At 45.1% G+C, this 15,273-nt stretch overlaps 1 protein-coding gene across 2 annotated transcripts in view; it reads right to left on the bottom strand.

Moving 5' to 3' along the window:
• The window catches only part of CFAP92 (cilia and flagella associated protein 92 (putative)), an 86,944-nt gene that overhangs the window by 29,940 nt on the left and 41,731 nt on the right, over positions 1–15,273 (bottom strand). For both annotated transcript variants that reach the window (XM_017885024.1, XM_017885025.1), the window contains one exon: positions 7,501–8,405. In XM_017885024.1, the coding sequence (XP_017740513.1) occupies positions 7,501–8,405 (905 nt within the window). The remainder of the gene's footprint in view (positions 1–7,500; positions 8,406–15,273) is intronic.

Below are 15,273 nucleotides of genomic sequence, written 5' to 3'. Positions count from 1 at the left end.
AAAAAAAAAAAAAAAAAAAAGCCCAGGCACGGTGGCTAACACCTGTAATCCCAGCACTACGGGAGGCTGAGGTGGGTGGATCACGAGGTCAGGAGATCAAGACCACGGTGAAACCCATCTCTACTAAAAATACAAAAAATTAGCTGGGCGCGGTGGCAGGCACCTGTAGTCCCAGCTACTCAGGAGGCTGAGGCAGGAGAATGGTGTGAACCCGGGAGACGGAGTTTGCAGTGAGCCGAGATCATGCCACCGCACTCCAGCCTGGGCCACAGAGCGAGATTCTGTCTCAAAAAAAAAAAAAAAAAAAAAAATTTTCTGGTGAAATCTGAGATCAGATCATTGTAGTCTACTTAGTTATACTGTGTCAATCAGTAGTAGTTATATAAGATGTCACCATTGGGGGAATTGGGGGACGTTGAGTAATGAGTACATGCAACCTCTCCACTATTTTTGCAATTTCAAAGTTAAAAGTTTAGGCCAGGTGCAGTGGCTCACACCTGTAATCCCAGCACTTTGGGAGGCTAAGGCGGGTGGATCACCTGAGGTCAGGAGTTCGAGACCAGCCTTCCCAACATGGCAAAACCCCATCTCTACTAAAAATAAAAAAACTTAGCCGGGCATGATGGTGGGTGCCTGTAATCTCAGCTACTAGGGAGGCTGAGGCAGGAGAGTTGCTTGAACCTGGGAGGCAAAGGTTGCAGTGAGCCAAGATCGCACCATTGCACTCCAGCCTGGGCAACAGAACGAGACTCTGTCTCAAACAAAAGAAAAAAATTTAGCTGGGCATGGTGGCACATGCTTGTGGTCCCAGCTACTTGAGAGGCTGAGGTAGGAGGATCGCTTGAGGCAGGGGGGTCAAGGCTGCAGTGAATCGTGACTGCACCACTCCACTCCAGCCTGGGTAACAGCAATAAACCCTGTCTCAATAAAAAGAAAGAAAGAAAGAAAAAGCTCAAAAAAAAACAACAAAGTTAAAAGTTTAAAAACAGGGGCTTGGTCTACCTAGACTAGAGTTGATTTTTATGAATTGTGTGAGCCAGCAAATTAGGAACAGAATGGAATTTCCTCAGACCCATAAGGACATCTACAAAAACCCTACACCTAACATCATAGGTAGTGGGGAAACACTGATGCCTTCTGCCGCAGAGACCAGAAACAAGGCAAGTGTGTGTGCTTTCACCAATCTTTTTTTTTTTTTTGAGGCGGAGTCTCGCTCTGTCGCCCAGGCTGGAGTGCAGTGGCGCGATCTCGGCTCACTGCAAGTTCTGCCTCCCAGGTTCACACCATTCTCCTGCGTCAGCCTCCCGAGTAGCTAGGACTACAGGCGCCCGCCACCACGCCTGGCTAATTTTGTATTTTAGTAGAGACGGGGTTTCACCGCGTTAGCCAAGATGGTCTCGATCTCCTGACCTCGTGATCCGCCCATCTAGGCCTCCCAAAGTGCTGGGATTATAGGAGTGAGCCACCTTCACCATTCTTATATAAAACAATACTGCACGTCCAGGCCAGTACCACGAGGAGATGAAGATATACAGACTGAAAGAAAGAAATGTAATTATCCCTATTTGCGCATGACATGATGATCAGTATAGAAAATCCCAAGGAATCTCCCAAAAAACAAAACAAAAACTCCTGGAACCAGTGAGTTTCAGCAAGGCTTTAGGATATAAAATCAACATACAAAAATCAGTTCTATTTCCAGATATAGCAGTGGTTGCCAGGGATTAAGGATGTCTTTCCTTTTTTCCTATGGAACACAATTATCCTAACACCACTTATTGAAAAGTTTATCCTTTCCCTACTGAACTTCTTTGTCCACTAGAGTTACTTATTTATTTTTTTTGAGACAGAGGCTCTCTCTGTTGGCCAGGCTGTAGTGCAGTGGCGCGATCTTGGCTCACTACAATCTCTGTCTCCTGGGCTCAAGCAATTCTCCTGCCTCAGCCTCCCAAGTAGCTGGGATTACAGGCATGTGCCACCACGCCTGGCTAATTTTTGTATTTTTAGTAGAGACAGATTTTAACCATGTTGGCCAGGCTGGTCTCGAACTCCTGACCTTGGGTAATTGCCCACTTTGGCCTCCCAAAGTACTGGGACTACAGGTGTGAGCCACTGTGCCCAGCCTAGAGTTACTTTTTAATTGAGATATAATTTACATGGCAGACAATTTACCCATTTGTAAAGTATAATTCAATAGTTTTTCATCTATTTAGTGCAACCACTACCACCATCATCAATTTCAGAACATCTCATCACCTCAGAAAGAAACCCCACACCCCTTAGCTATCACTCTGTATACTCCCAAACCCCTGAATACCCCCACCCCTGATCCACTGCCCTAAGTATCTGCCAATCCAGTGGTCCCCAACCTATTTGACACCACGGAATGGTTTCATGGAAGACAATTTTTCCATGGATGGGGTTGGGGGGATGGTTTCGGGATGAAACTGTTCCACCTCAGATCATCAGGCATTAGATTCTCATAAGGAATGCGCAACCTAGGTCCCTCGCGTGCACAGTTCACAAAAAGGTTCCCACTCCTATGAGAATCTAATGCTGCTGCCGATCTGTCAGGAGGTGAAGCTCAGGCAGAGCTTGCTGACCTCCTGCTGTGCAGCCCGGTTCCTAACAGGCCAGAGACTGGTACAGGTCCATGGCCCAGGGGTTGGGGACCCCTATACTAATCTACTTTCTGATAGATTGGTCTCTTCTGGACATTGCACATAAATTGAATCATGTCATATGCGACATCTTGTGGCCAGCTGCTCCTCCTCAGCATGTTTTCAAGGTTCATCCATAGTGTAGCATGTGTCAGTGTTTCATTCCTTTTTATGTCCAAATAGAATTCCAGTGTATGCATATCCCATCATTTGTTTACCCTTTTACCACTTGATGGACATTTGGACTGTTTCCATCTTTTGGCTGTTATGAATAATGCTGTTATAAACATGAGTGTACAAGTTTAGTACACTAATTAGCAATAATCCACACATTAGTGTGGATATACATGTTTTCACTTTCTTGGGCACAGATCTAGGAGTGATATTCCTGGGTCATATGGGAACTCTGTGTTTCATCACTTGAGGAACTGCCAGAGTGTTTTCCAAAGTGGCTGCACTTATATTCCTGGCAGCAGAGAAGGACACTTCTGATTCCTCCACATCCTCGCCAATGCTTGTCATTACTGGACTTTTGGATTCTATCCATCCTAATGAGTAGGAAATAGCATCCCATTGTGTAAGATTCATCCTTTTGAAGTAGAACATTCAGTGTTTTTTAGTATATTTATTCCCCACCAATTTTGCAATATCACATATGTCATACAGCAAATGAACACTTATGTGTAGGTCTGTTTCTGGATTCTCTATTATATTCCATAGGTCTGCTTGTCTATCTCTGAACCTATCTTAATGACTATAGTTTATCATGAGTCTTGATATCTAGTACAGCAAGTTCTTCTATCTTGTTCTTATTCAAGGGTATCTTTTTTAAAAAAAGACCTTTGCATGTTGCTGTAAAGTTGCTTTAAAATTCCAACAGCTTTTAAAGTATGGACCTTGATTTAAAAAAAAGGTATGAACCTTAACACGCAAAAGTTTAAAATTTTAAAATCAATGTCCATACTTTAAAAGCTGTTGGGATTTTAAAACTGGAAGTGCACTGAATCTATAGTTCAAATTTGAAGATAACTGAGCCTTTAGAATATTGAGTCTTCAAATTCATGAACATGGTATCTCTCTCCACTTATTTATGTCTTCCTTAATTTTCCTGAAGTACTATAATATTCATGATGGACATCTTTCACATCTTTTGTCAAATTTAGTCCCATGAGTTTCATATATTTTACTTTAAATGTGTTCCAATTTTAAAATTAGTTTTCATATGTAGATGGTATTCAAAATTTGATATTTTATACTAATTTTATATTCAATACCACATTAAATAATCTTACCTGAACATATTTTGGTATTATTTTTTAAATTTCTTATAAATTTTTAAATATATTGGCATAATTTGAAACACATATCAATGTCTGCAACAACTATAATTATGTCTCAATAATTTTCAGACATTTTTCATTTCCAAATAAGCATTTTAAGGCTATACATTTTCTTCTGACTAATGCTTCAATATCACTCTGCAAATCATTTATTTATTTATTTATTTATTTTGAGACAGAGTCTCACTCTGTTGTCCAGATTGGAGTGCAGTGGCATGACCTTGGCTCACTGCAATCTCTGCCTCCTGGGTTCAGGAGATTCTCTTGCCTCAGCCTCCCGAATAGCTGGGATTACATGTGTGTGCCACCACGCCCAGCTAATTTTTGTATTTTTAGTAGAGATGGGGTTTCACCATGTTGACCAGGCTGGTCTCAAACTCCTGACCTCAGGCGATCCGCCCACCTTGGCCTCCCAAAGTGCTGGGATTACAGACATGAGCCACTGCACCCAGCCCACCCTGCAAATTTAGATAATATATTATTTTCATTATTGTTCAGTTCAAAAATGTCTAATTTCCATTATGATTTCTTTTTGACCCACAAGTTATTTGGAAGTATGGTTATTAATTTCCCTGCATATGAACTTTTTTCTGGTTAATGATCTGTGTTTTATTTCTAGCCTAATTCAACTGGGTTCAATGAGCATGCTTCATGTTATTTCTGCCACTGGAAAATGCTTTCGAGATGTAATTCATATACTATCTGCCCAGCATTAGCCAAACCACAAAGTTTGAGGGCACAGTCCCCAAGACCACCCTTACTTCTGACGCCGACTGCAAGTTCAGGAGGTTTCTGAGACTGCCCTCTGGTTTGATAACATGCTAGAAGGGCTCACAGAACTCACTGAAAGTGAGTTCTACACTCACAGTTACAGTTGTACTACAGGGAAAGAATACAGATTAAAATCCGCCAAGGGAACAAACACACGGAGCAGAGTCCATGACAGCTCCAGACACAAAGCTTCCACTGTCCTCTCCTTGTGGGGCCAGATGTGCTACCCTCCTAGCACTGGTGAGTGGTGGCGTGCAAGCACACTGCAGCCAGGCAGCTCGCCCCAGCCCTGGTGGCCAGAGTTTCCAGGGGGCTCTACTGCACAAGTATGGCAGGCGGGCTGACCACCTACATGGCTGAACTCAGTCTCCTGATTCTGCATGACCCAAAGCCCCCATCCCAAAGCACCCGGTTGGTCTTTCTGAAGGGTCAGCCTCCATGCTGTGACTGTCAGGTGTGGCCAGTCCCCTCCCTGAACAAAGACACTCCTATTAGGTATGACTCAGATCGCCTCCCAGGAGCCAAGGGCAGAGCCCAGACTGTTCCTGGGCCAGGCCACATTCTCTGCTACACACGACAAAACTTTTTTTTTTTTTTTTTTTTGAGACAGAATCTTGCTGTGCCGCCCAGGCTGGAGTGCAGTGGCATGATCTTGGCTCACTGCAACCTCCACCTCCCGGGTTCAAGCGATTCTCCTGCCTCAGGCTCCCAAGTAGCTGGGATTACAGGCACCTGCCACCACGTCTGGCTGATTTTTGTATATTTAGTACAGATGGGGTTTCACCACGTTGGCAAAGCTGGTCTTGAACAAAACTCAACCTTTTAAAGTGCATGAATGAGTGGTTTTGACTACATTCACAATGTTGTGCAGCCATAAACACTATCTAGTTCTAGAACATCCTCCACACCCCTAATGGCAACCCTGTGCCCACTGGCAGTGGCTCCCCGCTTCTCTCTTGCCCTCCCCTGAGTGGTTATCCCTGGCAACCACCAGCCTACCTATCTCTATGGATTTGCCGGTTCAGGACATTTCACAAACACAGAATCGTACAATATGTGCCCTTTTGTGTCTGGCTTCTTTGACTTAGCAGAATGTTTCAAAGTTGAGATATGTGTATCAGTATTTCCTTCCTTCCTTCCTTCCTTCCTTCTTTCCTTCCTTCCTTCCTTCCTTCCTTCCTTCCTTCCTTCCTTCTTTCTTTCTTTCTTTCTTTCTTTCTTTTTTTCTTGAGACAGAGTTTCGCTCTTCTTGCCCAAGCTGGAGTGCAGTGGCATGATCTTGGCTCACCGCAACCTCTGCCTCCAGGGTTCAAACAATTCTCCTGCCTCAGTCTCCCGAGTAGCTGGGATTACAGGTACGTGCCACCATGCTCGGCTAAGTTTTTCTATTTTTAGTAGAGACGGGGTTTCACCATGTTGGCCAGGCTGGTCTTGAACTCCTGACCTCAGACAATCCTCCCGCCTCAGCCTCCCAAAGTGCTGGGATAACAGGTGTGAGCCACCATGCCTGGCTTTCATTTCCTTTTATGGCTCAATTATTCTATGGACTTATTATCTTTTGTTCATCAGTTGATAAACATTTGGGTTATTTCCACTTTTTTTTTTTTTTTTTGAGACAGGGTCTGGCTCTGTCACCCAGGCTGGAATTCAGTGGCATGATCTGGGCTCACTGCAACCTCTGCCTCCTGGGTTCTTCCACTTTGGCCACCCAAGTAGGTGGGATTACAGGCAGGAGCTACCATGCTTGGCTAATTTTTGTATTTTTTGTAGTAACAAGGTCTCACTATGTTGCCCAGGGTGGTCTTGAACTCCTGGGCTCAAGTGATTCCAGGATCGCCTTAGCCTCCCAAAGTGCTGGGATTATAGGAGTGAGCCACTGCACCTGGCCTGTTTTCACTTTTTGACTATTATACATAACACTGCTATGAACATGTGTGTACAAGCTCTTGTGTGGAAATATGTTTTCAGTTCTCCTGGGCTTATAATAGATACAAGGTCAGCTTCTCCCGGTGCCTCTGGGCCCATCAGCATAGGAAGGCAGGTCCGGAGAGGTGCAATCCCCTTCTGGGCAGACAGCCTCAACTCCTGGACTCCCTACTGCAGACAAGTGGGTCCTGGGGCATCTGAATTCTGAAGACAGATGGTGGCCCTCCAGACTAAAGGAGGGAGATCCTATCTACCCAAACTAGTATACCTGCAAATTGTGAAAGGGAGAGGTGTCATGTCATCAAAACTAAAGAATGGAGGAACTGCAAAGGGCTGCCTGCTGCAGCCCAGAATTGGACACTTTAATTATTCACCTCTAGTGTCCCCATTGAGTGGCCCCCAGGTCCCCTGAAGGCCTTCAGAGAAGGGCAACTTCCTGCAGCCTAAGCAGCCCCTCCATCTTCAAAATGCTCTTCCCTGGGGCAAGCTGAAATCTAATACAGAATATTCTGCTCCTGGTTAGCCACAGTAGCCCTTGGCTCAGAACCTTGAAGACAGGCCCCACTCTCCTGGACCCCTCAGTCATCTTAGATACTCCTGAATTCCTCCCTGCAAGCAAAGGCAATCGAGTCTTCAGGTCCAATGACTAAACCCTGGTAAGTACCTCACAATGAACCCCGAAAGGAGACTCACAAACAAGGACATTGAACCTCTGAACCTAGGCTTGACTCTGAAAGACCTCTCCACTCCCTCGGCATCCAGATGCCATCATTTTTATGTAAAATGTAAAACAAACCACTTACCAGCTTTGGTGGTTCTCCCACAGCTGCCTCAAGCCTTGGTTGGCCAGGCCTTCCAGGATGAAAAGGTGGGTCTTCCCGTCCAGCAGGTGGAAGCCGGTGAGTACATCCAGGTACTGCTGCTCCTGGACCCGCATACGCATCTTGAAGGCCGACAGGATCTGCTGCAGGGTCCTGATGGGGTAGGAGTCCAGGCCGAGGGCCTTAGCGTTGATCATAGTGATGTCCTGCAGCAGGCTGTGGAGCAGGGAGACCTTCTTAAAGTCAAAGACGAAGATGATGCGGCCAAACTGGGAGCCCCCGAGGTCAGGATCGGCAGCTCTGGCCCCGGCCCTCAGTGGCACTGCGATGTCCACTCGTAACTTGAGCTGGGAGTCAGCCTCTAGGTAGTTGCCCATGGGCACTGGGCCATGCTGGTGGCCATCTCTGGGGACCCCAAGCCCCACAACCTTCCTTCTCCTGCTATCCTGGCTGCAGTGCGTGGGCTGAACCTCACAGCTGTGGATGGGGACAGCCAGGTTCAAGTACTTGTGGCCAAGGAGGAGGTCAGCAAAACTGACCTGGGCGATCCCATAAGGGTACCACATCTTGTTCTCGGATTCAAAGGGGTTGTTCTCTGTCTCTCTGGGAGAGATGAGGGCCCGGAAGTTGAGGTATGAATCCAGGGGGTCCTCCCCAAACAGCACAGGCTTCTGAGAAAACTCCTCTGACTTGCAGTCCCGGTCGTGAACTTCCACCACCATGGGGGGACCCTCCAGGTATTCCCTTAGGTCACTGGGATGCAGCGCCCCAAGGAAGATGACGTTGATGTCCTGGAAATAAACGTGGGTTCCATGGGGCTCCCCCTTGGTCTTGTGAACTGGAGTCTTATGGAACTGGTACTTGCAGTACACGGGCATGCACAGCCTCTACGAGAGAGCAGGACAGTCACTCAGCCCTAGCATGAGGAGCTCAAACCCCAGTGCCAAGCTCATTGCCTGTCCCTGTAGCCCAAGTTTCCTCATCCACAAAATATCCACGAGAGACCCTACTGTGCAAGGTCATTACTAGGACTGCAGACATCATGCATGTGAATGCACTGGGATGGTGACTGGCATGAAACAAGGACTCAAAAAGCATTCGTTAATTATTTTCCTCCCAAAATGTGAGTGCCATGAAGATAGGCCATGTGTCGTTTTTCACACCTGTACTTCTAGTTCCTATCCTAAGGCTGGGCACAGAAAAGGTACAGAGAAGTGATTTTTAGAAAGGAAATTTCTGTTTTCCAAACATACATATCTGGGGGTCGACACAGACCCCTTTAGCAGAGTCACAGGTGCCAAGCTGAAAACGGACACTCTGGGCAGGAGAGAGCCTCAGAGAGGTCTGGGCCTCAGAGAGCACGGAGAACTGGATGGAAAGGATGAGCCAAGCTATGATGAGGCAGACAGCAGGGACATTTGCATGGTTTGACCTTGGTGCTGAGATTTTATTATCACAAATTAAGCCTTGTGGTCTGAATTCGTAATCTAAAGGCACTATTTTACACTGAAGCTGAGAATTTATTCTAAAATAATCCCGGATTGGTGGTGCTCCCAGAGCAGTGGGCGGAGACACAATACCTCTGGAGATACTCACTTTCAACCTGGGCCTCAAAGAATTCCCATCAAGAAAGTTCCATTGAACATGAGATCATGGTAAAAATCACAAAACACCTAAAGACAGAAGTACTACTAGTGAAATCAGATGCACCAAGGCATAAGATATTAGAATGATCAGAGATATAAAATAAGGATATTTGAGAAGTTTAAGTAAAGAAAGAATATAATCAAGGTGAAACCTACTGTATTTCTATTTACTTGTAATAGGCTTGGTACAGTTGAGAAAGCCAAATACCAACCACACAATGGAGAAGCTGAGAACCAACCAGATTTTCTCTGTAAAACCCTCAAAAGACTTGGGAATGGCAAAGCTAGTATCTCTGGAGCTGGCAGTAAAAAGGAAGGCTGGAGCAGAGAGGACTCGGTGCAAGTTCCTTAAGAAGCAGTCAGATCCCTAGGTGTCCCCACAGTGACTTGGCAGAAGTCTATTAGTTTGCTCTCCAGGCAAAATGTAAATAGGGGGTCCTGAAAACTTCAAAACACTGATGAAAAAAAAATATGTAAATAAATGGAGAGATATACTATATACACAGATTGGAAGACAACATAGCAAAGATGTCAACTCTCCTCAAACTGATCAGTTTGTAGATTTACAAATGTAATGCAATTCCAATCAAACTCCCAGCACAACTTTTTGTAGATATTGATAAACTGATTCTAAAATTTGTATAGAGGAGCCAAGAAACTGGAAGAGCTAAAACAATGTTGAAAAAGAAAACTAAAGTTGGAGGAACCACTTCACCCATTTTTATGACTTACTACAAAGCTACTATAAGCAAGACAGTGTCGTGTTGCTGAAAGGAAAGACACAGACCCACGGATCAGAAAAGAGAATCCAGAAACAGATCCACACAAGTATGGCTAATCTATGTTTATCAAAAGTGCAAAAGAAAGAGAACTTCAATGTAAACCTCACACCATATAAAAAATTCGTTCAAAATTGATCAAAGGCTGGGGGCTCACACCTGTAATCTCAGCACTTTGGGAGGCTGCCGCAGGACTGCTTGAGGCCAGGAGGTTTGAGGCTTCAACGAGCTACAACTGCACCACTGCACACCAGCGTGGGCAACAAACGAGACTCTGTCTCAAAAAAGAAAAAATTGATCAAAGCCATATAAATGTAAACTATAAAACTATTAAAGCATTGAGAAGAAAATGGAAAAAAAATCCTTGTGACCAGGGGTTAGGCAAAGAGTTCTTAGATGTGACACAGAAACACATGCATACATGAAAAAAATGTGTAATTTGGACTTCATCAACATTAAAAATTTTGCTCTGCAAAAGACACTGTAAAGAGAATGAAAAGATGTGCTTGTCACAGATTGGGTTAAAAATAAAAGAGAACGAAAAGACAAACTATGGACTGGGAGAAAATATTAGCAAATAATATATCCAACAAAGGACTTAAATCCAGAATGTGTGTGTGAACACATATTTATTATCTATATATATATGTTTTTGGTGAGACAGGGTCTCACTCTGTTGCCCTGGCTGGAGTGAGGTGGTACAGTCATGGCTCACTGCAGCTCCAACCTCCCTGGGCTAAGCTGATCCTCCCACCTCAGCCTCCCTAGTAGCTGGGACTCCAAGTGTGTGCTACTATGCCCCGCTATTTTTTTTTTTTTTGTAGAGACAGGGTTTTACCATGTTGCCCACGCTGGTCTTGAACTCCTGAGCTCAAGTGATCCTCCTGCCTCAGCCTCCCAAATTGCTAGGATAACAGGTGTGAGCCACTGTGCCCATCCTGGAATTTTCTTTCTTTTTTTTTTTTTTTCCTGAGACAGGATATCGCTCCATTGCCTAGGCTAGAGTACAGTGGCTCAATCTCAGCTCACTGCAACCCCACCTCCCTGGTTCAAGCAATTCTCCTGCCTCAGCCTCCTGAGTAGCTGGGATTACAGGTGCCCGCCACCACGCCTGGCTAATTTTGTGTTTTAGTAGAGATGGGGTTTCACCATGTTGGCCAGGCTGGTCTTGAACTCCTGACCTCAAGAGATCCGCCTGCCTCAGCCTCCCAAAGTGCTGGGATTACAGGCGTGAGCCACCGTGCCCAGCCTAGAATATATATTTTTTAAAACTCCCAAAACTCAGCAGTAAGACAGTAAACAACCCAACTGAAAATGAGCAAAACTCGAGCAGAAATTTCACCAAATGGGATGTAAAATGGCAAATAAACACACCAAAAGATGCTCAACATCATTATCCATCAGGGAACTACAAATTAAAACCATGACGTGATAACAATACAAACTTCTTAGAATGGCTAAAATTAAAATACTGACAATACCACATTCTGGAGAGGGTAGGGAGCAACGAGAACCCTTGTTCACTGCTGGTGAGAATGTGGAGTGATCTAGCCACACTGGAAAACGGTGGGCAGTTTTTTATAGTCAGGCATATACTTAACATATAGCTGAACAATTTCATTTGTTGGCATTTATCCCAAAGAACTGAAAACTTATATTCCTGTAAAAACATGTGTACACTGTTTTTAAGCAGCTCTATTACCAAAAACTAGAAGCAACCTAAATGTGCTTTGATGAGTGCACAAACTGTGGTACATACTTGTGATGGAATACTACTCAGCAATGAAAAGGAAAGACCTACCGATAGACACAACCACTTGGCTGAATCTGAAAGGCATTACCGTGAGTGGAGAGGCCATGCACATTTTTACCTGCTGAATCAAAGGTTACAGCTGCATGATGCTGCAAAACACACAGCCCCATTTATATGACATTCTTCCAGAGTTAAAACTATAGTCATAGAGAACACATCAGTGGCTGTCAGAGGCTATGCATATGGAGCAAAAGTGATTATGAAGGGCGAGTACAAAGGAGGGGTCTCGGGTGACAGAACTGTATCCTAACTGTGGTGGTGATAATATTGATCTATACATGATTTTATTTTTATTTTTCTGAGACAGAGTTTCTCTCTCATCGCTCAGGCTGGAGTGCAATGGCATGATCTTGGCTCACTGCAACCTCTGCCTCCCAGGCTCAAGCAATTCTCCTGCTTCAGCCTCCTGAGAAGCTGGGATCACAGGCACACGCCACCACGCCCAGCTAATTTTTGTATTTTTAGTAGAGACGTGGTTTCCACCATGTTGGCCAGGCTAGTCTCAAACTCCTGACCTCAAATGATCCACCTGCCTCAGCCTCCCAAAATGCTGGGATTACAGGTGTGAGTCACCGCACCTGGCCTGATCTATACATAATTTTAAATTTATAGACCTATACACCAAAAGATAAACATCAATTTTACTGCAGAAAAAATTGTTTTAAAATAATAACAGAGGGTCTCTGGAATAGGGGATAGCTGAGGGCATCTGAGCCATTCCCAAACAGGGAGATTAGGTGACGAAATGCTCACTGCTTAGTGCAAATTCCCAGCTCCAGGGAGATTAGGTGACGAAATGCTCACTGCTTAGTGCAAATTCCCAGCTCCTTTCTGTCTGTGGGCATTCAGAATGCAGCAGGCTAGACTTTGACCCCCCAGGCAGGGAACTAGGAAAGCCCTGTAGATACTGATCCAGGGGTTCCCACCAACTCCCCACTCAGATCACCCGATGGTGAAGCTCAAAGCTGAGAAGCCCACTGTGTACCCAAAGCTCACCTTTTAGGTCTGTGCTCTCTCAGCCATGAGCAGTGGGCCAGGGGATTAACAGACAGTGAAGGAAAACATGTGACATGGAAGGTGGAGTGAAACAAACATGAAGATCAACGTAAAGGAAGTGGACTACACATGTGATGACAGTGCCCATGAAGCATGCTGGAAGTGCTGTGACCCAGGCCCCCGAGACCTTCAAGTTCAGTGATCTGCTAGAACTCACAGAACTCAGCAGGGGCGCAGCGCACTTGTGTTTGTGATTTATTACAGCAAAAGACACAAAGCAATCAACAAAGGGGGCAGGCACAAGCTGCCGAAGCCCTCTCCCAGGGGATACACACAGGGCGCTCAGCTCAACTCCTCCACGATGCAGTGCAACAACGTGTGAAACGCTGTCCACTGGGGAAGCCCACGAGGGACTCAGTGTCTAGAGCTTTTGCTGAGGCCTGGTCACACAGCATCCCCTGCCTAGCATGTATGAAAATCTCAGCCTCCCATTTGTTTGTGTCCTCTTTTATTTCGTTGAGCAGTGATATGTCGTTCTCCTTGAAGAAGTCTTTCACATCCCTTGTAAGTTGGATTCCTAGGTATTTTATTCTCTTTGAAGCAGTTGTGAATAGGAGTTCACTCATGATTTGGCTCTCTGTCTGTTATTGGTGTATAGGAATGCTTGTGATTTTTGCATATTGATTTTGTATCCTGCAAACTATCGCAAGAACAGAATACCAAACACCTCATGTTCTCACTCATAGGTGGGAATTGAACAATGAGAACACCTAGACACAGGAAAGGGAACATCACACACTGGGGCCTGTTGTGGGGTGGGGGGAGGGGGGAGGGATAGCATTAGGAAATATACCTAATGTAAATGACAAGTTAATGGGTGCAGCACACCAACATGGCACATGTATACATATGTAACAAACCTGCACATTGTGCATGTACCCTAGAACTTAAAGTATAATAAATAAATAAACAGAAGAAAAAAAAAGAAAATCTCAGCCTCCCAAAGGGAAAGCAGGTGTTCAGCACAAACAATACTGTTTGCAAAAGCCATTTAGGCACAGTGAGCCATTCTTGACGGGGAGTGCGGGGAAGCCTCTCAAAATGCAAGTTCCCATATGCCAACCTGGGTCAACTCTGCAAACAGGACTTTTTAAGGATGGTATTCTCAGGCCCACTCTGTTCACTCTTTTCTGAACATTTCCTAGAAAAAGGATCAATTAGGAGAGAAAGAACAATAAAAACAAGTAGAAGATAGCTGGGCGTGGTGCCAGGTACCTGTAATCCCAGCTGCTCGGGAAGCTGAGGCAGGAGAATTGCTTGAACCTGGGAGGCGGAGGTTGCAGTGAGCTGAGATCGCGCCACTGTACTCCAGCCTGGGCGACACAGCAAGACTCCATCTTAAGAAAAAAAAAAGAAAAAAAGGGAAGCCCAGGAGAGTCAGCATCTAGATAACAGAGTCCCAAAAAGAGTGGGGGAGAAAATGAAGAAATAATCAATGAAATAATTTAAGACAATTTCCCAGTGCTGAAGGACGTGGGCTTCTAGGTTGAAATGGCCCACTGAATCCCCAGCTTCATGGGTAAAAATACACTTACAGAGTTCCTGTTCTGGATCAAGATGGAACAGACACACTTCTAGTTCTACTGAGTACAGCTTTAAAACTCTGCAGGTTGTATATAAAAAAACATACAAAGACTTTGAAAAGTACAGAAAAGGTGTTAAGGGAACATGGGACCCTGGGTCTTCTATGTGCCTCATATATGCTGGACTGGGTGCTGGAGAAGGTAGTATCCAGAAATACCAGTGAGAGTAGGCAGAAAAATCCCCAAGAAAAGTCTGCTCTCTCCAGATCAAAGACCAAAAAAGGAACAATCCAGCAGAACAGGAAACTTTCAGGCAAATAACTTCCTTACTCCAGACACACCATGGAAAAAATCATGCCCCACCCCAGAAACAAAGGCTGCATGGGAAGCCTGGACTTCTACCCTCACTGACTTTAACTCGGTGCTCCTTGCCTCACTGGGGTGGTGTCAGAAAAGACCTGGTGGGGAGCCAGGACTTTCCCCAACACTCAATGGAAATGAAGCCTCCCATCATGGGTCAGTGAAGTCCACAAGAGCAGTAACAAGATATCCCTACCCACAGGGTACAGTGACCAAGTGGGGAACCTGGAGTCTCATGTGGCAGTATTGAGATGGTATCTCTCTCATCTTCCCTTCCACAGGCCTGCTACACAGGCAATTTGGTGTTGGAGAAGGCCTGCTACACATACAATTTTTTTCTTTCTTTCTTTTCTTCTCCCCTTCTCCTTCTTCTTCCTCCTCCTCCTCCTCCTCTTCTTCTTCTTCTTCTTCTTCTTCTTCTTCTTCTTCTTCTTCTTCTTCTTCTTCTTCTTCTTCTTCTTCTTCTTCTTCTTCTTCTTCTTTTTTGAAAGACAGGGTCTCTGTCATCCAGGCTGGAGTGCAATGGTGCAATCATAGCTCCCTGCAGCCTCAGCCTCCCAGGCTCAAGCCATCCTCCC

This window comes from Rhinopithecus bieti, unplaced genomic scaffold (genome assembly GCF_001698545.2).
Source record: "Rhinopithecus bieti isolate Rb0 unplaced genomic scaffold, ASM169854v2 scaffold_13262, whole genome shotgun sequence".
NCBI lineage: Eukaryota > Metazoa > Chordata > Mammalia > Primates > Cercopithecidae > Rhinopithecus > Rhinopithecus bieti.
Note: the sequence above shows the minus strand (reverse complement) of the source record. Positions and strands in the feature narration are given on the sequence as shown.